Below are 22,809 nucleotides of genomic sequence, written 5' to 3'. Positions count from 1 at the left end.
TCCGAGACACTTTACTTTTTAGCAAAAAAAGAACGATCTCAAAGTGTGTGATCCGATAATAACATCATGTCTGAATTCACCGCCAAGAGAAAGGAAGCCCCCACCGATGCTGTCGTAAACAACAAGAAGCCTAAGCCTGGTAAAAACTACAGGAGCATTGCTGAATTGAGCTTATAATAACCTCCAATGTGTTGGTAGAGGCCCGTCGTGAACAGAGACAGACCAAAATGGAGCGCAAGGCTCACGATCGCAACTTCGACATGATCTCCGAGGCAAAGCGTATTTGGGAAAAATTGCGCCGTAGTGATATTAAGCGTGATGAGCAGAAGCAATTAATGGACGAGATCATGGCTGTTATTACCGGTCGTGTTCAGGAAGCAAGTAGATTTAACGAATGAAGAAAGCTAAATTAAAAATTAACTTTTTTGGTTTGTTTCCGGGTCATTAGGTTATTTTTAAGCACGACGCATCACGTATGATCCAGACATGCTTAAAGAAAGGTAACTCTGATCAGAGACGTCAGATCGCCGAGGAACTTAAGGGCAAGTACCTTGAGCTGTCAAAGTCGATGTATGGAAAGTTTATTGTTATTAAGGCACTTGAGTACTGGTAAGTCTATGTGAATTGTACAAGTTAAACAGAATTTTACTAAATTTTATAATTTAATTATGGTGATTCTGTAGTCATTGGATGCGTGATAGCATTCTTGCTGAGTTCCGTGGTCACATCCGTAAGCTTATCCGCCACAAAGAAGCTTCGAATGTCATTGAATCATTCTATTCTCAGTACTCCACCTCTGCACAGCGCCAGGAACTATTGTCGGAGTTCTATGGTCCTGAGATGACTCTCTTTAACCACGGTGGAGGAGCCAAGTCTCTTGATGAATTATTGGAGAAGCTCCCCGAGAAGAAAGACTCTATCTTGAAATATATGGGAGAAATGTTGGATGGCTGCATGGATAAGGGTACTGTTGTCAACAGTATTGTACACAAGGCATTGCTTCAGTACCTGGTGCTTACTGACGATAAGGGTCGCGAGGTAAGAACGACATATGTCATGATGCTGTAAATAAAAGGAATATATTCTTATTTTTTTGCTTCTTTTAGAATGTTCTTGGTCATATCAAGGAGAATCTTCAAGACATTGTCCATACCCGTGAAGGTGCTCGCGTTGCTATGCTTTGTTTGACATATGCTACCCCCAAGGTAAATTAATACTGAAATGCGACTGAGATTACTGGATTAATTATGTACTTCTTGTAGGATCGTAAAACCATTATTAAAGCCTTCAAACCGTTCCTTTCCAAGATTGCATGTGACGAACAGGGTTACATTGTTCTGTTACGTCTTTTGGATGTTACTGACGATACTGTTCTGATCACCAAGGCTGTTCTTGGTGTAAGTAATACATTATGCATTCAAATATATTCGATTTACTTATATTTGTGCTAATGTAGGAATTGAGTAAGAACGCCAAGGAACTATTCGCCAACAAATTTGGTAGACGTTTCTTTTTGTATATTTTGGCTGGACGTAATACCAGATACTTGTCCCCCGAGACTGTTCAGGAATTGAAGGCTGGTGATGCTATTCGCACCAGGTAAGGCATTTTCATGCATAAAAATACTAAGGTACATTCTCTAATTTCTATATTTGGATGGAAATAGCAAAAAAGATCCCCAACAAAGATCGCTTGAACTTTTGAAGGCAAGTTCACCACTTTTGATCAAGATGGTGGCAGATAATGCTGGCACATTGATGCGCGAGAAGCTTTCATCCCAAGTAGTCCATGAAATTATGCTCCATGCTGATGGTAGGTTATTGTTTTTACTTTTTAATCCCAAAGTCCAAATACTCATAAATATATGCTTAATTAGGTGACAAAACTGCTGCTATCAATTCTATTTTGGAATTGGCTGCAGAGCCCATCGAAAATGAGAACCATATTATTGTGGATAGATTCGCTAACCGTATCATCAAGGCTATGATTAAGGCTGATACCGCAGAAGAATCGAACGATAAGGGTTAGTATAAATTAGATAACATAATTAAATAGAATATTAAAGAAAACTCCTATTTTTTTTTAGCTCTCGCTCCCCTTGAGTTCGCTCCCAAACTTCTCGAGGTTATTCAGCCCCATCTTGGCTACTTTGCTACAAACTTCGGTAGCTTTGTTGTCGTCGCACTTGCAGAAGAGCCGTCAACCAAGAAGGATGTTCGTAAGGCGCTCAAGCCCCATAAAAAAGAGATCGAGGCAGCAGCGGAGAAGAATTCTGGAGCCAAGCTGTTGGTTGAACTCTTGGCTGCCAAATAAATACGCCACTCTTAATCTCGCTTTGCTTACCTTCCCGCTTTTTTTTACCTTTCACTTTCTTTATCCCTCAATAATTCTATCTAGAGAAAACCGCATCATTTCATAAAGAATATCTTTCTGCAACTTTTAAAAAAATGAGATAATTAAGCTTGATTTTATCAAGATAAAGTGGGGATGATATGAAAGGTGTCATTTAACGGAATTATTAAGAATGCAAGTAGAATAAGCAGCACAAGGAATAATATAGATGAAATTACGAGTGACTACGTATGGAATATAAAGAGAACAATAATAGAAAAATAGATAGGATGGAGGGTAGGGTTTATGAGAGAGGTGGAAAGAAAAGGGAGGTTTACTCGACTTTCTTTGTTTTTCTGGAAGCTTTTACTTGTTGTACAGACAGTTCAGTACCAAAGAATTTGTCCCAGATGGTAAAGAAGGGTTGGGAAAAGTTCTTCTTGATCCCGTAAGGTTGGTGGTGGATGTCGTGACTATAGCACAAGTCAATAAAGCTGCCCTCACAGTTACACTATACTTACTATTCGACATTGTTTCCAAACAGAAACTGCAGTGGATCCCATGGAAGTGCATACCCACAGTGGTCATCAACTAGAAATAACGAAAAAGAACGTCATGTTTTGGTCAAATTTGACTCACTTTCCTCTTCTGTAATTCTGGTCTTACCTGTCTTGAGTGTTGAGAATGTAAAGAAGATCATACTCAAGCGAGGCGACATTCTAGTAATCTCAACTGCAAGTGTTGCTCCGACAGAGTCCAACATAAACCCCTCTACAGGATGGTTGTACAATGCTCCGAATGCATATGGAACATACAAGCGATGGTGATGGGAGTGAATATGTCGATAAAGGAATTTATTGACATGAAACAGGCGATGGAAAAAGTACTGATGTGCGTCCATGATAACCCTGCGTGGAAGGTTATTATCCATAACACTGAAAAATCTCTCTTTTATCTACGCTCCTTAAACTATGAACAATTAACTTACATAGCAGAAACGAACTGGAAAGCAGGAATAATACCCCAGTAGATTATTGAGGCAATTGAACTTGCAATTTTGAAGATCATGTCACTCGATTGAGTAAATTTAGTTAAGAGATTGAATGCGGCATCTGTCAGAAATCTAATAGATCTGACTTGTTGGATAGCCAAAAGGTTTTGATCGACTGGCCGGAAAACAATGATGCCCAGGATGACTTGAATGACTTGTTGAAAAGCAACCATGTAGAGTACTTTAGTGATAGATACTCGGTTGCGTTTTTCCATGTCGCTTGAGGTGTGAATGCGGTATTTCTCAAAGAATGGGATTTCGGCCTTCATCAAAAAGTGAAAGGAGATGCTGTAGACCCAATAAAATACAATTGGGACCCAAAGAGTGAGCATTTCATCCGACCAAGGATCACACCGAAGAGATGCCTGTATGGTAGAAGTGAAGAATTGTGTTGTGGCATTCATCGCAGGAGCGGGAACGGAACAAGAAGGGAGAGTAATACTAAAGTATAATTTTTTTTTTCAAAACTGCCACAAATTCATATTACGGAAAAACTATTGACGGCATTCTAATCGAAGCTATTGGACCTTTCTCATGGTATTCATTTAGAGATATTCAACTGGATTCCGTATGATTCTCTTTTGCCTTGGGCATTTATTCCCAGTCCAGTCTTAACCCTTCCCGGGCCGTTTTCTCCGATGCTTAGAATTAGAGTAGATGTGGGGACAACTATGATTAGGTACATTCACTTGGCAGAATAAACAACCGTACATTATTCACCAATGTCTATCTATTTGGAGGTGAGTCGGAGCCCGGCTAAATCGACCCTTCCGGTATGTACAACTGAAGATCTATAAAAGATACATTGTGCATGGATTTGAATCATTTCTTTTATATTTGTTTTTCAGACCTTGGCTTGCTTTTACCATTCGGCTGTAATTAAGTATTCAATATGAAAATAAAAGCATTGGTTGGCTTAGTATAGACGAGAAAAAAACAATGATAGATGTCAAAGCAGATAACCTAGATCTGTTACTCTGTAGGTTTTCATCCGACTGGTTCTGGTTTTGAACCAGGTGCAAACTGAGAATCAATGAATTTATCACTGAGAGTTAAGAATAAGTGACCCCGACAGCCAATATTTTTAGGGAAGCACCCACACAGTCTCACACCTGATTAAACTGCAAGGTGCCTAATCAAGCAAACAAGAGACGGGAGCCATTGCAGCATTTCTCCTTTTGTTTCACTATGTACAACGCATGCATTTGCGCAGTACACCTTGCTCTTTAGACGTATAATGCTTTTATGTACTTATATGACCTATATACCTAATATAACACCTAGCAGTTAACGAATTAGACAGCAAATTTGCTCCAAATACTTCCATAGTATTAGCAAAGATAGGCATTTCTATGTGACACAAAAAACCTACAGTAATATTCAATACTCTGACATTCTTTACAGGCATGTTTGGTAAATACATTATATTTCGTATTTACCATTGCACACATGAGCAATTCATCTTGTGTTCACAAACTCTAGAACTGACATTTTTAATGGTCCTATTTCCCACACAAAAGTCCAATTTGACTTGCTCTTTTTTTTGCCACACATGAAAATGTACAGGTTACCCAAACACTCCTAAAATGAGAAGTGTTGACTTAAGGTTTCCGGTGCGGTAGAAGGGAAACAATATAATACATGCACAACACTGGAATGAAAACGAAAAAGAGGTCCTAATTTCCCAAAGACTAGCTTTATTTGAACAAGGTTCTTATTAAAGAATTAGATAGTACAAATTTTAAATTAGCACCTTGTTTGTTAAAGGCATATTAAAAGCTACCAAATTATGAAAGAGCCGATCGATGTATTACATATTGATATATATATATATATAATGATAATTAACAAGTATTACTATGTTTCTATCTATATTTTTTCTTAAAAGGAAAGGCTCTCGTTATACTGATGAAATATTGGCATTTATTTATCTGTACCGAAAACAAGAGTACCAAATTTTCCAGCAGACCAGATCACCGGATTGTTAATCCAGAGTATGAAATAAACCATACACTATTTCCTGAAAACAATATCACGAAATCCGTAAATTTATAATACAAGACATACAAAATGTAACCTGTTAGTACGACATTGTTTTTAGAAAATAGTGTATGCTTTTATTTTCAGAAATAAATACATATATTGATCTGTAAGCAAAATAAATATTCTCATATTACTTCTTTCTATATTACATCTACCGGTAGATGCTATGAATTATAATGAAGACAAATTCTTACAGAGAAAATAAAAGTTCACAAATAACGGTCTTAATCTATCTTTTTTTTGGAATAAATTTTGAGAGCGTCTTCAGTTAAAACTTTTAAATCCCTGTCAAATTTAGCAGAAAGATAAAATTCAGGACAATAAATTTTTCGTAAAATAAAATAAATCGAGTTGTTGGTTATAGGACTTTTAACTAAAATTTTAAATTTGACATAAAAGTTGAGATAAAAGTGACTATTGGAGATTCTCTAAACTATTATTATTGTTTATGCTTCATAAGTGAGATTTAAAGTTAATCCCTGTATGCCACCCTTTCATACCAATTATTGTGATATTGTAAACGGTCCAAATCTTCTTCATTGATTTACAGATTTCAGATTAACTATAAAAACGAAGAGAAATAAACTGGATGTACTGTATCAAAGCTGCTCTGATCTTCGGAATTTAAAATCAATTTACACGTCACTGATTACGTACGGTTCAAAGGAAAGTCGCGGTGTAGCTTCATCATGGTGCGCGCCGTTGTAACTAAACTCAAAGTAACTGTTCCTCTTATACACCTCCATTATGAAGAAGGAAGGAATCAAAGTCTACTACCAAGCAAAAATTGAAGAGTGCGAACTCGTCATCAATGAAAAGGCACAGGACCTTCGACGTCTGGAGGCACAGCGTAACGCACTCAATACCAAAGGCAAGACGAACACGTCACCTTTGGTCCATCACACTCATCCTTCATTACAGTCCGCCTCTTAAAAGAGGAGCTTCAGCTATTACAGGAGCCTGGATCTTATGTAGGCGAGGTTGTCAAAGTTATGGGAAAGAAGAAGGTCTTAGTGAAGGTAATGGGATTAGAGCAGTAAGATTTTCAATCCATAGTCTAATCTATATCCTTTCAGGTCCACCCCGAAGGAAAATACGTCGTCGATATTGCAGCAGATATCGACATTTCTCAGCTTACACCAACAACTCGCGTCGCACTTCGCAATGACTCTTACCAACTCCACAAAGTCTTACCTAACAAAATAGATCCTCTTGTTTCCCTGATGATGGTCGAGAAAGTGCCTGACTCGACCTATGAAATGGTCGGTGGTTTGGAGCAACAAATTAAGGAAATTAAAGAAGTCATCGAGCTTCCTGTCAAGCATCCTGAATTATTCGAAGCCCTTGGCATTGCTCAACCAAAGGTAATATTTCATATCATGCGCATAATATATAAAAGTTATCTGGCTTTTATATGGATGTCTGATGCGGAAAATCGGTAGGGTGTTCTTCTATACGGACCACCAGGTACAGGAAAAACTTTGCTGGCAAGAGCCGTAGCGCATCATACAGACTGTCGCTTTATTCGTGTATCTGGATCAGAGTTGGTTCAAAAGTACATTGGTGAAGGAAGTCGTATGGTCCGTGAACTGTTTGTTATGGCCAGGTAATATAGAGATATGTTCATTTAATATGCACACGGAATAATTTACTGATACGGTGAAACAGAGAACATGCTCCATCTATTATTTTTATGGATGAGATTGATTCTATTGGTTCTGCTCGTATGGAGAGTGGAGGAGGAGGAGATTCTGAGGTACAAAGAACTATGCTGGAATTATTGAATCAGTTGGATGGTTTTGAGCCCACCAAGAATATCAAGGTAATTTATTTGTAATCTGAAATATAGACGAATATCTGTGGATTGGGAAGGGTCTAATTTTTTATATTACCATTAAATAGGTGATTATGGCTACCAACCGTATTGACATTCTCGATGCTGCTTTGCTGCGTCCTGGACGTATTGATAGAAAGATTGAATTCCCTCCCCCGAGTGAAGTTGTGAGTGATAAATATGATCTCTATAAATGTAATATAGCTTTAATAATTGCTATATGGATGGTTAGGCTCGTGCAGATATTCTCAAGATTCACTCTCGCAAGATGAATCTGACTCGTGGAATCAACCTGCGTAAGATTGCCGAAAAAATGACTGGCAGTAGTGGTGCTGAAGTCAAAGCAGTGTGTACAGAAGCGGGCATGTTTGCTCTTCGTGAACGCCGTGTGCACGTAACTCAGGAGGACTTTGAGATGTCCGTAGCCAAGGTCATGAAGAAGGACTCTGATTCCAACACCAGTTTGAAGAAGCTCTGGAAGTAGATACAGTGCGTACGGTCCCAAATAGCGGATTTCAAAAATTATTCAGCGATTTCTGAAAACCCAATTGTCGTAAAATAAAAAATCAATAAGCGCGAAAAACATTATCCAATCAGTGGTTCTCAAAATCTCAATGAGCGTGTACAAAATTTCCAAATAACGTATTGTGAAAAATCAAATAACAGCATTAAGGAGACTTTTGCAATTTTTCAAATTAACCATGAAAAATAGAGGTGCTATCTCACAGAAAATTCGGGACTTCTTAAATATAAAAAGTTGATGCCCAACGTCTCATGGCTCTTTCCACTAACACTCCGGAACCACCAGGGGTCAAAAACCCCTCCACCACTGGCTCATCTCCACCATTGGCAACCTCATTCACACCAATCTCACCTACTCTGACACCACTATACTCACAAGTAGCTACACAGAATGCACCTCCACTCACCGAAAAGCAACCACATGTTATCTTTAGCTCTACAAATAACACAACCCCACGTACCTGGCGTGTAGGGTCCTCTAAGTTCTCTGTATTCTTTACCGCCCCACCAAAAACGTCACCCAACTTCGACCCTTTCTGGAGAGCCCTTCTCGCAGCTTACCCTCGCGAAGTTAACATGGGAATCACTCTTGGATCTCGCTATTCCCCTGATACATGCGAGCTCCACCTGGCTACCAGTGCTGACTGTGAGAGAGCGTGCTCTCATCCTTTGGTAGTCGGCGTTTCATCTTTTCCCGCTCAACCGGCTGTTCCCATTGGCACAATTGTTCGCCGTGTTTTCCTGACCAAGCTTCCTCGTGTCCCCTATCCGGAACTTGCTACACAGCTCACGAAATGTATGTCTCCTTTTGGTAAAGTGCGTGAGATCGCCGTTCACGAAACGTATGGGTTTTTTGACGGCTCTGGATATGTTGTCCTTGCCAACACCCCCACTGACGAGGTGCCATCCGATTCCCTGACGTACCAAATAGCATACGACGCTACGCAAAAGATACTCGGTAAGTGGCCTTCGATGGGCTCCCACTGCACTTATTGCAAGGAAATGGGACACGAAGTCACCCAGTGCACTAAGCGCCCAGCCGAAACCCGAACGTGCTTTGGATGCAACAAGATCGGCCACCTGCAAGCCAATTGCCCGCACTCCTCCGATCCATCCAAGACTTCTAAGACCTCAAACAAGCGATCCCGTCACCCCCACCGCAACGTTAAGCTCGATCGACCTATCCGCGAGCCTAAGCCTCTGATTCCGACTGCACTCTCGCTCACCTACGGAGGATCCGAGGCTTCCAAGCACAATCCGCACAAACCTGCTTTGCTTGAGTCTGCAAAACTAACCCTACCGGCAACCCTCCCTGCCATCACGACAATATCTGCGACAACCACGTCCTCCGGCCCTCGTCCCCGAAGTCGTTCTGTTGACACTCCTGTGAAGGGCTGGGACGATGAGATAGACGACGACATGATCACTGACTTCACGGATAGAGTCGAGGCTCGGACTCTCCGTCTTCAGAATGCCTCTCGCCTCTCTCATCTCCGGTTTTCTCGGACAGTACGTCCAATAGGCCGCAACACATCCCTCTCACCTCCTCGCTTCACTCCCCCACATAGCAAGAAAGCCCTCGACGCAGAGGCCAAGATTAACCAATGATAAAAATAGGCACAATGAACTGTAGGGGTCTACCCAAAGTTGGACACCCTGAATCACGCTCCTTTTTTATACGCCACCTACGCTCTCAGGGAATTGATATACTAGCCCTGCAAGAAACCCATGCCTCCTCTTCTATGCTTCAAGACACTTTTGACCAACAATTTCGGTCATCTTCATCTTTATGGTCGCCACACTGTGGTGTTGTATGCCTCTCCCCCCATATTATTCTCACAGACCCTTTATTTAGTCCTTGCGGCAGGTGCATCATTACAACTGTCACTCATACTGACAATAAATTTTCCCCATTCAAGATGGGTGTCATCTATGCTCCCGCCTCTCGAACTCCCCGCTATGATTTTCTTTCTTCCTTACTGTCGACACCTGACCTCATTCCATCCAATCCTTCCAACTTCATTTTATTAGGTGATTTTAACCATGCCATTCACTCTAACTACGCTCTCGGACGTCGTGCCCCACTAGCGTGGCTCCAGTTTCTGGACAACCATATGATTGACTGTGTCACTCCTCCTGGCCAGAACCCACAACCCACCTTTCATCGCGCCTTGTCTTCCACTACAATCGACTATATTCTTGCCTCTCCTGATCTTCACCCTCGCACTACTGACTCCCAGGTGAGATATATTCACCAAAACTGGTCCGATCATTGCCTGTTGACCGTCCGCTTGGCTCTCCCTTCCACCCAATCCTCTGGTAAGGGACTTTGGCGTGCTAACCCCCGACTTGCCAGGTTGACATCTTTCTGCACCGACCTCAACACTCTTCTATCCACCCTCATCCCTGCCCTTCCCGCAAACCTCTCTCCTCAAGCACGATGGGACTCGATAAAGAGCGAAGTCATACGCTTTATCAAGTGTTTCTCTCGCCACCTCCGACCCTCTCTCACCGACCTGGAAGCAAGCCTGCAACAACGGAGAGACAGACTAATACACCGTTTTCGACACCAGCCTGCACAGAATTTTCAGCTGCCTATTGTTGAGCGGCTTCTGCAGCAAGTCCAACTTGAACGAGTGGAGATCATGTCCCTTAGGGCTGGGAAACACTGGCGGGAACAAGGTGAGACCTCTGCTGGATATCTCAAGCGCACCATCGCCACTCGTCAGTCACGCAAGTCAATTGCCAGCCTTTGCCACCCTGCAACAAACGAAATATGTTCCACCCCCGAAAAGATGACCGAAGCAGCTGCCGCCTTTTATGAAGGCTTGTATACCCCGGACCCTATCGACCAATCTGCTCTGGACGACCTGCTCTCTCACCTGCCTTCTGACCTTGGTCTGTCAGAAAGTCGGCAGACTGCCCTCACTCGTCCTCTGTCATTGTCTACTATCCGCTCTGGTGCGTCGCGCACTCCAACCTCTAGCAGTCCCGGTCCCGATGGCTTACCCTACGAGATCCTTCGCTTGATACTAGACCACCCAGTCTGTGGTGATCTGGTTTCGGAAGTCTACAACGACGCCCTATCAAAAGGCATTTTTCCGGAATCCTGGCAATCCACCTGCGTTTGCCTGCTCCCAAAAAAGGGCGATCTCACCTCTTTGAAGAACTGGCGCCCAATTGCCTTGATCAACACCGATGCCAAGGTATTTACCCGATTGCTGAATGCTCGCATGATTACCACGGTCACTTCACTTGTCTCTCCTTACCAGACAGGGTTCGTTCAGGGTCGCTTCATCGCCGATAATGGAATGCTGACCAGGCTGGTCATGGCACAAGCCGCCAAGGAGGGATCAGCTGGTGTTGGACTTCTCCTCGATCAGGAGAAAGCATATGATAGAGTACATCCGGAATATTTTCGCCAAGTACTGACACACTTTCGATTTCCCTCCTCTCTTGTCACCTCGATCTCTAACCTCTTCTTTTCTACTAAATTGCAAATAAATGTGAATGGCTTCCTCTCGCGCCCTTTGCCTCAATCTCGGGGACTACGCCAAGGGGACCCTCTCTCCCCTATACTGTTCAATCTAGTTTTTGAGCCTCTACTACGACGAGTGATCCATGACCAGTCCTTCTCGGGCTTTCAACCATCTGTTCCTGCTGGTCTTTCTCCTCTGTCACCGATCAAACTCCTTGCGTACGCTGATGATTTACTTGTTTTTCTTTCTGACACAGGGCAGTTGTCTCGCCTCCACACCCACCTCAACACCTATGCTGCGGCTTCCAACGCCCGCGTAAATCTTCACAAGACGCAGGCATTTTCACTTTCGGGCTCACCCCTGCCAGACTGGTCCTCACATCTACGGACCCACAATATTACGGATTGGCATGACCGGACCTCCTCCTCTTCTCTTCGCTATCTGGGATATCCAATTTTCTCCTCCATTGCCCAACGAGACTCATTTGGCCAGGCCCTTCTTTCTAAGATTGAGAATAGCTGTATTCTACACGGCTCACGCACCCTGTCCTTCCGCGGCCGTGCCACTGTCATGAACTCTCTCATTCTCGCCCAACTTTGGCATGTCTTGCGCGTAGTATCCTTCCCCGTCTCTTTTCTCGAAAAAATACGCACTCTGATGCGCCGTTTCTTCCGCTTCCGTTCGTTCCCCCCCATTGCTTTGGACACCCTCTGCCTTCCTCGCTTTCAAGGTGGTCTTGGCATCCTCGACCCGATTACACAGCAATGCGCTCTTCAGCTTCGTTGGCTCAAGCCAATAATCCAGAACCCATTGGGTCCCCGTGGTTTGGTCCCCAAATGGATGGCTTCTCTCCTTCGCACTGAGAATACGGATTGTGATCCCCTTCTACTTTGGATCTTCCCAGACTCTAGACCTCGCACCCATCGCTCACTGGATTCGCCTCTTCATCTTGTCCTGAAGGCCATGGACCACCTCCCGCACAAGTTTGACGACGTCCTCACGAATCTATCCACGTGCCTTATGTTGCCCTTGTCCTCCATGGTTAATAGCCCTCCCTCTCATCCGCCCTACCGACAATCTTGGCGAGACCTGAAGGTTAACCACCTATACCAAATTGATCATAATTTGGACGTCCTGATGCCCATTGCCCCTGCTAGACCTCTTCCTCGATTTATCACTCTTAATCGTATCCTGCAAAGACTTCTCGACCGTTCACTTGTGGCTCACCCTATCCTTTTCAGAGCTTGTATTCCTACATTCATCCTAGAATCGCGACATTTGGATATGCCTCCTCGAGATGGGTCCCCCTTTGACTTTGATCCCTTCATCTCTGCTCTGGTCCTCGGCAAACCTTGGTCACGCTTGTCCACGCGCTCTTACCGGCTGACCTGTTCTCATCATCATGCTAATGCTCAACCACTTAGCCCCCATCTTAGCCCTCGCCAACTGCACTCTTTCTGGTCTTTCGCACTTCCTCACCGGGCCCGTAATGTTTGGTTTCGCGGCTTACACAACAAACTATCGTGCCGAGCTCTTTTGCACCACATTATGCCCTTCACTGTTTCTTCACCTCTCTGCAATATCTGCCAGATGTCAATCGAGACGCAAGAGCATTTTCTTCTTTCTTGTCCTTTGAAATCTGCGGTGTGGTTAGGCATTTGGTTAGAATTTTTCGGCACCGTCCCACCACCTTCTGCACTTTCCTCGGCATTCACATCCTTTCTCTTCCCTCCCACGCTGAACCCCAGTATTCCAGCCGCCTCGGTTTTCGGACTGACCATCCTTGCTATCTGGGACCACCATTGGGCACTCCACTTTAACTCTGCTCCCTTTTTACCTTCCTTGGTTCTTGCCACTGCTAGGAAATCAATCTCCCGCATCTGCTCAGAGCTCGAGCTTGACTCCGCTGACTCTTCCCTCGCATAACACCACATTAACATTTTAACAAAAAAAAAAAAAAAAGTTTAAATCACACAAAAACAAGTCAAAAACCAAAAAGCCAAAAACATCAAATAACCCCCATAAACCCTCAAAACAAATGTTGTAATTTTCTCTTTTGCCCTACTCATTCAGAGAACTTTAATAAATCTGAGCCTGTCACAGCTCCATACAAACAAAAAAAAAATTGATGCCCAACGTCGGAATAAATATCGTAACTTAATTTTTTACAATTTCTGCGAGAAAGAAAATCAAAAGCAGTGAGTTTCTTTCTTAATACCAATAGGGGGTTTCATTATCTCTTAGGATAAGGATTCGGATTAGGATTCGGAAAGCGGGTGTTTACATTATGAAATGATTGGCTGAGAAGAATTTGAATAGAATTAAAATGTGTAGATTTAATCCGAAGGAAAAGGCTTTCGGATTGAAATTTAGGATTGCTCATTTTGACGTCTTGAAATACTTAGAGCAAAAGTTTATCAATTTATTTGCCTCTATTACATATTTCTACTTTATATATCAACTTTTTATAAGCTAAATGTCCAATATAAGTAATAGAAATTAACAATTGTTTAGAATAAAATATCAGGTTCAAGAATAAAACGATTAATTAAAAAGGGAGACTCAATAATTTTCATTTTATATTCACTATCATTAGCTACAGGTTTAACATCCGCTTTCCGAATCCTAATCCGAATCCTAATCCTAAGAGATAATGAAACCCCCTAATATAAAGACAACTTGCACCCAAAATAAAAAAAAATGTTTTCAATTAACCCTGACCTGATCGAGTATCTTAATACTAGTGATAAAGAATTTCAGGAAACTAAAGCCAATAGGAGAAGCCGTAAACGTTTAAATCTTGAAGACCTTTCTGACGCTGAGCGCAAGAAAGAATTCCGTTTTACTCTTCCAGAGGTAGTTTGTTCTTTGCAAATATCTATCTCAATGTGAGCATATAAAGTCCTTGGTATATAAGTGTTTAAGATATATCTTTCAACTTCTAATAGCCTCACATTATATACATATCCTTCTTCCTATTGCCTACTATGTGACTATGTAGAACTTTTATACTAGTAATTTTTTTTTACTTCACAGTAAATAGCACCTAATTATCTGTTTATGTTATAGTCATTTCTGTACTATTGATCTTTAGTCTCAATATTAACCTCTGTGTAGTTTAGGTCTTATACCAACATCTTGCTTAAACAAAGATTCTTGGCACCATTTGTCAAAAATATAAGTAACAGAAAATTCGTTCGAATTTTCTGTGATTTGGGCACTTCTCACAGAAATTCTGTGAGTGGTTACCATTTTAGTAAAAAGCGAAACAAATATTTGGAAATTAAAGTGCCGTTAAATGGTCATCTCATGGAAAATCAAAATTTCTGTGAGATAACACCTTCTCTTGTATGAAAAGTAATTTGTCTTTCAATTCCCTCGATGCAATTCCCTCGACAATTCCCTTGTTCGCTGGTGAATAGTATAAAAATAACCAAATCACACCAAGTAATAAAATATTGTGCGATCTTCAGATTAAAAATGTAAATCCGTTTAGACTTTCTACAAACTGCACAATTAGCAAAAAAAAAAAGGGGGTGGGGTTACAATCTGGTTGACGTAGCTTAACTGAACAAGTGGAGGATTTTGATTGGGCGAAATCAATCCCACACAAGGTATAAATTACTTCCCAATATTATTATGATGTTCTTTAGTCGACAAATCTGAAACTTCCATTGGGTGGTGGTTAGATTTCTCTTGTAACTTTTTTATTCAAACATCTTTACCAAGTCAACAACAATGGAATCCTCTCAATATGATGTTCAACCTACGGATGCCGAATCTATCTCTGCAATGCTCTCAATGCCAGTGAATTTCACTATTGACCCCCTGGTCACCGTAGCTTCCCCTGTTTCTCAAGACCTCTTTTCCAGTTCAAGAGAACCAAGTCCAGTAAATTCTGAGTATTCTAGTGTCAAAAACATTACACCTCGTCAGTTTGCTGAAGAACTACAGGCTCAGCCAGAACCTTCTCCAACAACAAAAGAGCAGAAAGCTAAAGAAAGGTACACGCTACAAAGTCTAGTTAGAGGAAAATTGCTAAATCTTCTCCTCTTCTTGCAGAGTGTTACGTAATCGAGCAGCCGCACAAGAATCGCGCGATAAAAAGCGTCGCTATGTCGCTACACTTGAGTCCACAAACGAACAACTCAAACAAGAAAATGATCAGATTACAAAGCGTGCAAAACTTTTGGAAGCACAAAACGAGGCACTGACGACCCAACTCGAAGCCTTTAGTCGTCAGTTGGCAGAACTCCAGGCTCAAGTCAAATCCAATTCCCCTTCCTCCTTTATGTTTCATGGCTTTTGCGATTCAGCACGGATCGCGAACAGGCTCAAGAGCTTATTTTAAGATCTCGATTGCTGGAACCCTCCAAGAATACCTTGTTTCTCTATCTTTGCTTTGTCGTACTCAACGTCCTAAAATCCACCACCCAATGGAATTCCCTTTTGCAAAGCGGGACTTAAGCTTCAACGATCGTACCAACTCTCAATCTCATCAAGTTCTAGGCCTGTCTCTGCAGCGGAGGCTGTAAATCATAAAGAAGAAAGTATACTCAATGGTTCTGCAGAATTTGGCTCGCCCCCATTATCGCATTTCTCCTCTGATGAAGATGACGGTTTGTCTCTGTCCGACATCTTTCCCCTAGAGTTTCGATTAGATGATCTTTTCGACTGGAATGGCCAGCAGATCTCTTCAATCACAACCAATTCTGTTTCCCATTGAGTATGAATTTGAACTTTTTACTTATTTTTTTGCCTTTCTATGTTTCCCTTATGTTTTATATTGCTCATCATTTCTCCTCTAATAAATACACACACATGCAGTCATCTAAAAAAATCCTTTGAATATCAAATTGCTGAGCAATATACAACTTATCAGGAGAGAAATAATAGAAGGAGCTGATCGTTGTACTTGCTAATCCTATATATTGTACCAGATTAAGATTAAATAACAGCTGGATATGGTAGACATTTGATATTTTCGTAAATGGTCATTTGCTTTTATTAAGTCCATAAAAGGCGCAGTTTGTATTATTAAATACCATTCTATTTAAAAACTTTACTTAAACCAAAGCTACTTAGAGATCTTTTTTGTAGAAAACAATATTTTATTATTAGTCCCTACACAGTCACGCTTCGTAATGATCGGCGATGCTTGGGGTGTCTTAAAGGCCTCAAATCTTATGAGAGGGTTACTATAGAAAGAGAAACAAAATCAATAATGGTACAGGGTGCAGGATCAGATATAGTTAATGGGCAAGGAAGAGATGAAGAAAAGGAAAAAGGCTACTTAGAGAATACTTATCATCATCATTATCATATATATATATATCTTTCTATATTTTTAAAAAGAAAGGGAGATACCCTGCACATGACTTATATTTGGTCCTTCTGTATTTTTAAAAACAAGTTCACGAATGACTCTTGCACGGATAACTCGCAATGTAATTATGTTCCCCTTTGAGATGAACAATGGGGGCAAGTAAACATTTAACTGAAGGGAATATCTGAATTTCGCACATGTTGTAGTCAATGGTAATTGTATGCCCAATTGATAAACAGTAGAGAAGTAGCTAAAGTTAGGGATCAACTGGCACACTATATAGCAATTGGATTTACACAAGAGAACCTTTATCTATCAAGATAATTATAGAAATTTGAAAGACTTTCATAAATTTAGACAAACAGGTAGTGCAAATGGGTAGTGAATACTTAAGTTGCTAACAGTATAAAAAGCTTATAATAAACTTTAGGAAGAAATGTTATCATAAATGTTAGAAGATGAGTATACAATGTATGACATAAAGAAAAAAGAAACTAAACAAGTGCAATTATTGCTATTTTATTTGAACCAAGGTTTTCAATTTTTGTATGGGTTATGGGTTATGTTTGTTTTTTGTTTTAGTATCAAATATTTGAATGAACTTAGAGGAACAGTTTTTTCTTTCTTAGAGTAGTATGGTTATTGCTTCTTAAACTGTCCCAATAGGGACAACCGGTCTACCTCGTCTAAATATTATTTTGTATTGTATTTATTTGTTAGAATAACAAAATCTAATTGTCTACAGTGATGCTAACTATCGTGACTTTAGTTGCCTTTTTTGGATTATCTCAGCCACCCATCCTTCCACCTTAGAGCTCCTTCACTTCATTCTCGTTCTTCATCCATCTGTACAAAAAAGAACACTCCCTGTTCATCATGTAAATTCCAAACGCGCCTTTTTTCGAGTGGATATTAATAATTATGAGTAATATAGGGCATCATCAGCACTTAAATTGATTAACCCCAACTCAGATGTCGCCCGACGCGGTCAGGCTCTCCAGTTGAACATCACCGCTGCTATTGGTCTCCAGGAAGTCCTGCGTTCTAACCTTGGTCCCCGCGGTACCATTAAAATGTAATACAAGCTTTCTGATGATGTTACGTACACACCAATAATGAACTCATCCTAATGTGCATCTTAGGCTGGTTGATGGTGCAGGCTCCATCAAGTTGACTAAGGATGGCAAGGTTTTGCTGACCGAGATGGTAAAAATAGATGACGATGGATGAAGAGAACAATTAAGGAATTAAAAGCTAAAAATGTTATTTATAATCTGCAGCAAATCCAACATCCCACTGCTGCCATGATTGCCAAGGCTGCCACTGCACAAGATGAAATCACAGGTGATGGCACGACTTCGATTGTATTGCTTGTCGGAGAACTTCTTAAGCAGGCTGAGAGATACATCTCCGAGGGACTTCACCCTCGAGTGATTACAGAGGGTTATGATGCAGCAAAGAACGAGGCACTCAAGTTCCTTGAGACTTTTAAGACCCCTAAGCCTGTAGTAGACCGTGAATTGTTGGTGTCTGTGGCACGTACTTCGTTGCGTACAAAGGTACACCGTTCGTTGGCAGATACATTGACTGAGGCTGTTGTGGATGCTGTTCTTGCCATTTACCGTGAAGGAGAGCCTATTGATTTGCACATGGTGGAGATCATGAAAATGCAGCACCGTTCCGAGAGTGAGTCCCGACTTGTGCGTGGTTTGGTGATGGATCATGGTGCCCGTCACCCTGATATGCCCAAGAAGATTGAAGATGCCTTTATTCTTACCCTTAACGTGAGTCTGGAATACGAGAAGAGTGAGATCAATTCTGGCTTCTTCTATTCCACCCCTGAACAGCGCGAAAAGCTGGTTGAGAGTGAGCGTAAGCATGTAGACGACAAGGTACGCAAGTTGGTCGAATTCAAGAACTCTCTCTGCACTGGTGTCAACGCCAACAAGGGCTTTGTTATTATCAACCAAAAGGGTATTGACCCTCTTTCACTCGATATCCTTGCCAAGAACAACATTCTCGGTCTTCGCCGTGCCAAACGTAGAAACATGGAGCGCCTCCAGTTAGTGTGCGGTGGTGTTGCTCAGAACTCGGTTGATGATTTGTCTCCTGAGATTCTGGGTTATGCTGGACTTGTGTATGAGCAGGTTCTTGGAGAAGAGAAATTCACATTCATTGAAGACGTCAAGGATCCTTACAGTGTCACTATCCTCATCAAGGGACCTAACCAACACACAATTGCCCAGATCAACGATGCTGTCCGTGATGGTCTCCGTGCAGTAAAGAATGCGATCGAAGACAAGGCTGTAGTTGCTGGAGCCGGTGCATTTGAAGTTGCTCTTTCACAACATTTGGTTGAATTCAAAAAGAGTGTCAAGGGTAGAGCCAAGATGGGTGTACAGGCATTCGCCGATGCTCTTCTCGTCATCCCCAAGGTTTTGGCTCAAAATGCTGGTTTTGATGCTCAAGACGTGATTGTTGCTCTTCAGGATGAGCATATGGAGGGACATATTGTTGGTGTAGATCTCAAGACAGGCGAGACCATGGACCCCAAGCTGGAAGGTGTATGGAGCAACTACAGAGTTCACCGCCACATGTTACACTCTTGGTAATATTGAGTTTGTTTTGTTTTATTGTTATTATTTATGAATAGAGATACTAATACTATTTTATAGCTCTGTGATTGCCAGTAACCTTTTGTTGGTTGATGAGATGATGCGTGCTGGTAGAACTTCGCTCAAGGGACCTCAACTTGGCGAGTAAGACGTTATTTTTTTTACATTTACCTAAAATATATACACACACATCATATATATACATATATAAAACAACAAAAAAGAGAGAAAGAAAGGTTTATTATCCATGCAAACGTGGGCTGTTTACATTATGAATGCTTGTGCTTATATGTTGGACATATATAAAAGATAGTAAATTGAGTTCAACAGATAGAGAGAAATAGAGAGATTGAGAGGGGTAAGTGTTGAGGTGAATATGTAGAGTCAAAGTTTGGATATTCTTCTTTTTTATAGTTAAGCCATTAGGAGCGAGCTACATCGTTAAAATACACATGGCTAAGGGCATCCTTTGCAGAGATTCTCATTTGGGGCTGGTATTGGAGCATTCTACTCAAGAGATCAAGTCCCATTGGATCCAATGTAGGCAAAATCTGGGTGATATGCTGCGGAGGATAGATAGCCTGAGCAGGTTTATATTCTGGCAACTGAGAGACGCCTGGCCATGTTTGTTCGGTAGGAGTACCCATCACTCTAAAAATCTTTTGGAGTTGGTCCTCGTTGGTAGTTCCAGGGAAAAGGGGTCTACCGGTGTACATTTCAGCCATAATACAGCCGGCTGACCAGATATCGATTGAAGTTGAGTACATTCGTGAACCTAACAGGACATCGGGTGCACGATACCAAAGCGTGACAACTTCGTTGGAGAAGGTGTTTACGGGAATGCCAAAGGCACGTGCAAGACCAAAATCACCCAACTTGAGTTCTCCTCGCTTGTTAATAAGCAAGTTCTGGGGTTTCAAATCACGATGCAACACTCTGTTCTCATGGCAGTAAGCAATACCCTGTAGCAGTTGGTACATGAATGACTTGATCATAGGTGTTTCGAGTGCACCATGACTAGATCGTGCGGTGACATCCATAAACTTTTTCAGGTCCTGGTCCATAAATTCAAAGACGAGAGTGAGCTTGTTCTCTGTATGGATAACGTCCTGGAGGCGGACAATATTACGATGTTTCAATTCTTTCATCAAAGAGATCTCGCGGATAGCAGTGGATGGAGCACCTTCCTCTGCATCTAAATGAATCTCCTTGAGTGCGACTATCTCTCCTCCAAGACGACTCTTCCCCTTAAACACTGTAGCATATGTGCCCTCGCCTAGTTTCTCTAAACGCGTGTACCGTTGATCAGATGTTCCGTTGGCGGCAGACATGAGGGCAGGAGATGAGAAGAAGAAAAAGAAAAAGAGGAGGGCGGACACCAAGAAAGAGAAAGTGGGTCAGGTGACAAACATCTTCCTTGTCAAGTCATAGTTTTAATGAAAAAAAGTCCTGAATTTCTTGATTATTTGCGCTGGTTGAAGTGGTGTATCCAATCATGATGGTGGTTTTGGAAGATTGTATGATTCCACCGTAAATCCAAAAAGATTTGTGCTTTATTAAGGTGGGTGGGTGGGTTGGGGGGGAAGGGAGGGGGGAGAAAGGAGGACGTCATGGATCTTTACACAGTGGGCTAAAAAAACCGTTGTTGTCCATCACTTACCAAACAAGGAGAATGTTTATATACGATAAATAGAATCGAGCAAGGACGAAAACATCCATTCTTTTCCTTCTCTTAGCTTCGTACCCTTGTTTTCTTAATATTCTTATTTTTATTACCATTATTGTTTGTCACCCTTCCCTCTACATTGCTACTAATTAACCATATATTAGAATATCATAAATTAATACAATATAACAAACACTCAACAGGCAAATAATTCAACACACCTCTTCACCATGCCTGTCTCCCAACATTCCTCTATCTCCGCCCGTTTAGAACAGCGCCATTTATACACCACTGATGCCCTCCTAGACGCCCTTCTAGCTCTTTATGATGATTGTGAAGCTTACCAGAGAACCAATAGACAAGAAACTATCGGAGAGTTTCTCAGTCAATGTAATAACCCCACATCAATAAGCTTAATCTGACACGAATCTTTTTAGTCCAAAAGGTCGAGAAGCAACTAAGAGCGGCAAGAATCAACAAGAATGATTTTGAGGTCATTCGGCCTCTTGCCAATGGGCTCTTTGGCATAGTAAGTTACTGCGTGAGTGAGTAGGATTGTTTAGTAGAACAATTCTCCGTCTATAAACCTTTTTCTCCAACTCATATCTTCTAGGTCTCTGTAGTCCGCAGTAAACTAGACGGTAATGTATATGCGATGAAAGTTCTTAGTAAAGATCCACTATTACAACAGCAACAAGTATGTCAATTCACCAAATAAGTCATCCAAGCTCACATATTTTACCATTTAATTTTACTAGAAGGCATTCTCAATGGAAGAACGCTTAGTCTTGTCACACCCAGACGCAAACCATTGGATGCCTGTCCTCCACGCCGCCTTCCAAGATGTGGATAATCTTTATCTGGTAATGGAATATGCCGGTGGAGGCGATCTTTTCAGTGTACTCGATCGTAAAGAAAATCTTTGCCTTAATGAAGATGAAGCGAGGTTCTATATGGCCGAGACAATCCTGGCTGTTGATAGCTTGCATGCATTGGGATACGTTCATCGGGATATTAAGCCCCAAAATATTCTTATTGATAATAGTGGGCATGTCAAACTAGCAGACTTTGGATCGTGTATTAGAATCGATCACTGCTCAAAGGTAAATATTTAATCCAAGATCATAGTCTGTACTGTATACAAATATAGGCTTCGCCTTTTTTTCTTTTCTTTACTTGATAGATCCCACCGACAACACCAGTTGGAACATGCGATTACGTTTCTCCCGAAGTACTCGAATCACAACAGGGCAATGTTACTTACGGTACAGAAGTTGATTGGTGGTCTGTGGGCATTGTTTTGTACGAGGTCCTTCAAGAAAACCCGCCATTTTATTCGCGAGATAGCGAGAGCGAGACCTATCGGAAGATTATTTTTCATCAAGTAAGTAATTTGTGGGTGATCTGCATTGTTGTCTTGCTAAATATAGATCTGCCCAGTCTTCTCTAAAGTTCAACGATGACATTCCGATCTCCGAGGAAGCGAAAGATCTTATTTGCAAGTAAATCACACTCCTCTCATTCGCATATTAAGTATCAGAATAGTAACGTTACCTTTAGGCTATTGTGCAAAAAGGAGGATCGTTTAGGGAAAAATGGAATCCAAGAAATACAACACCATCCTTTCTTTAAAGGAATCGATTGGGAGAATATAAGAGGAGGTAATGTAATCTTTTGAAGGTGGGAATAATCCTTGACATATGCTCAAGTACTCACAGCACACATACATACATACATACACACGCATATATATATATACATATATACAGCCACACCGCCTTTTCTTCCCGTTCTATCTTCACCAGATGACACATCTAATTTCTCGGTCCCTGAAGAAGACACGGTTCCGACTATAACTAGCGAGCAGACTAATAATACTGGCGTATATGAAGGACGAAGTCTTCCATTTATTGGATACACATATTCAAGTCTTATGCCAAAC

General features: G+C 41.4%; 10 protein-coding genes across 10 annotated transcripts; 8 read left to right on the top strand and 2 right to left on the bottom strand.

Annotated features, from left to right (window-relative positions):
- Positions 1–66: 66 nt before the first annotated feature.
- On the top strand, positions 67–2,441 carry PHYBLDRAFT_187233 (hypothetical protein; the record flags this gene model as incomplete). The annotated part of the gene is made up of 10 exons (XM_018439352.1): positions 67–139; positions 199–377; positions 449–609; positions 684–1,038; positions 1,107–1,205; positions 1,263–1,397; positions 1,457–1,599; positions 1,667–1,812; positions 1,877–2,023; positions 2,087–2,441. 10 exons carry the CDS (start codon positions 67–69, stop codon positions 2,311–2,313), a joined length of 1,665 nt encoding a protein of 554 aa, XP_018290948.1. The 3' UTR covers positions 2,314–2,441.
- Positions 2,442–2,665: 224 nt separating this feature from the next.
- Positions 2,666–3,786, bottom strand: PHYBLDRAFT_20543 (hypothetical protein; the record flags this gene model as incomplete). The annotated part of the gene is made up of 4 exons (XM_018439738.1): positions 2,666–2,804; positions 2,853–2,922; positions 2,998–3,277; positions 3,469–3,786. The coding sequence occupies 4 exons, from the start codon at positions 3,784–3,786 to the stop codon at positions 2,666–2,668; spliced, it is 807 nt and encodes a 268-aa protein (XP_018290947.1).
- Positions 3,787–6,133: 2,347 nt separating this feature from the next.
- PHYBLDRAFT_134043 (hypothetical protein) lies at positions 6,134–7,882 on the top strand. Its single transcript, XM_018429613.1, has 7 exons — positions 6,134–6,296; positions 6,347–6,444; positions 6,502–6,789; positions 6,868–7,031; positions 7,094–7,247; positions 7,328–7,426; positions 7,492–7,882. The coding sequence occupies exons 1-7, from the start codon at positions 6,173–6,175 to the stop codon at positions 7,741–7,743; spliced, it is 1,179 nt and encodes a 392-aa protein (XP_018290946.1). The 5' UTR covers positions 6,134–6,172; the 3' UTR covers positions 7,744–7,882.
- Positions 7,883–8,033: 151 nt separating this feature from the next.
- On the top strand, positions 8,034–9,389 carry PHYBLDRAFT_169162 (CCHC-type zinc finger transcription factor; the record flags this gene model as incomplete). Its single annotated transcript, XM_018436015.1, has 1 exon — positions 8,034–9,389. One exon carries the CDS (start codon positions 8,034–8,036, stop codon positions 9,387–9,389), a length of 1,356 nt encoding a protein of 451 aa, XP_018290945.1.
- Positions 9,390–12,495: 3,106 nt separating this feature from the next.
- PHYBLDRAFT_159033 (hypothetical protein) lies at positions 12,496–13,202 on the top strand. The gene has a single exon (XM_018433903.1). The coding sequence runs from the start codon at positions 12,545–12,547 to the stop codon at positions 13,184–13,186; it is 642 nt and encodes a 213-aa protein (XP_018290944.1). The 5' UTR covers positions 12,496–12,544; the 3' UTR covers positions 13,187–13,202.
- Positions 13,203–13,960: 758 nt separating this feature from the next.
- Positions 13,961–14,949, top strand: PHYBLDRAFT_146222 (hypothetical protein; the record flags this gene model as incomplete). The annotated part of the gene is made up of 2 exons (XM_018431607.1): positions 13,961–14,116; positions 14,914–14,949. 2 exons carry the CDS (start codon positions 13,961–13,963, stop codon positions 14,947–14,949), a joined length of 192 nt encoding a protein of 63 aa, XP_018290943.1.
- PHYBLDRAFT_159032 (Skn-1-like basic-leucine zipper transcription factor) lies at positions 14,923–16,093 on the top strand. The gene is made up of 2 exons (XM_018433902.1): positions 14,923–15,264; positions 15,323–16,093. The coding sequence occupies exons 1-2, from the start codon at positions 14,999–15,001 to the stop codon at positions 15,609–15,611; spliced, it is 555 nt and encodes a 184-aa protein (XP_018290942.1). The 5' UTR covers positions 14,923–14,998; the 3' UTR covers positions 15,612–16,093.
- Positions 16,094–16,680: 587 nt separating this feature from the next.
- On the top strand, positions 16,681–19,416 carry PHYBLDRAFT_177649 (hypothetical protein; the record flags this gene model as incomplete). The annotated part of the gene is made up of 5 exons (XM_018437912.1): positions 16,681–16,745; positions 17,521–17,661; positions 17,729–17,792; positions 17,867–19,194; positions 19,262–19,416. 5 exons carry the CDS (start codon positions 16,681–16,683, stop codon positions 19,347–19,349), a joined length of 1,686 nt encoding a protein of 561 aa, XP_018290941.1. The 3' UTR covers positions 19,350–19,416.
- Positions 19,417–19,422: 6 nt separating this feature from the next.
- On the bottom strand, positions 19,423–20,532 carry PHYBLDRAFT_134039 (Cdk-PSTAIRE; the record flags this gene model as incomplete). The annotated part of the gene is made up of 1 exon (XM_018429612.1): positions 19,423–20,532. The coding sequence occupies one exon, from the start codon at positions 20,530–20,532 to the stop codon at positions 19,624–19,626; it is 909 nt and encodes a 302-aa protein (XP_018290940.1). The 3' UTR covers positions 19,423–19,623.
- A 789-nt stretch (positions 20,533–21,321) lies between these two features.
- Positions 21,322–22,791, top strand: PHYBLDRAFT_3662 (hypothetical protein; the record flags this gene model as incomplete). The annotated part of the gene is made up of 7 exons (XM_018440081.1): positions 21,322–21,396; positions 21,481–21,564; positions 21,626–21,970; positions 22,051–22,251; positions 22,308–22,369; positions 22,428–22,528; positions 22,637–22,791. Coding segments are annotated over 7 exons (1,023 nt in total), but the record flags the coding sequence as incomplete, so codon positions are not given.
- Positions 22,792–22,809: the final 18 nt, after the last annotated feature.

Source organism: Phycomyces blakesleeanus (assembly GCF_001638985.1).
Source record: "Phycomyces blakesleeanus NRRL 1555(-) unplaced genomic scaffold PHYBLscaffold_12, whole genome shotgun sequence".
Classification (NCBI taxonomy): domain Eukaryota; kingdom Fungi; phylum Mucoromycota; class Mucoromycetes; order Mucorales; family Phycomycetaceae; genus Phycomyces; species Phycomyces blakesleeanus.
Note: the sequence above shows the minus strand (reverse complement) of the source record. Positions and strands in the feature narration are given on the sequence as shown.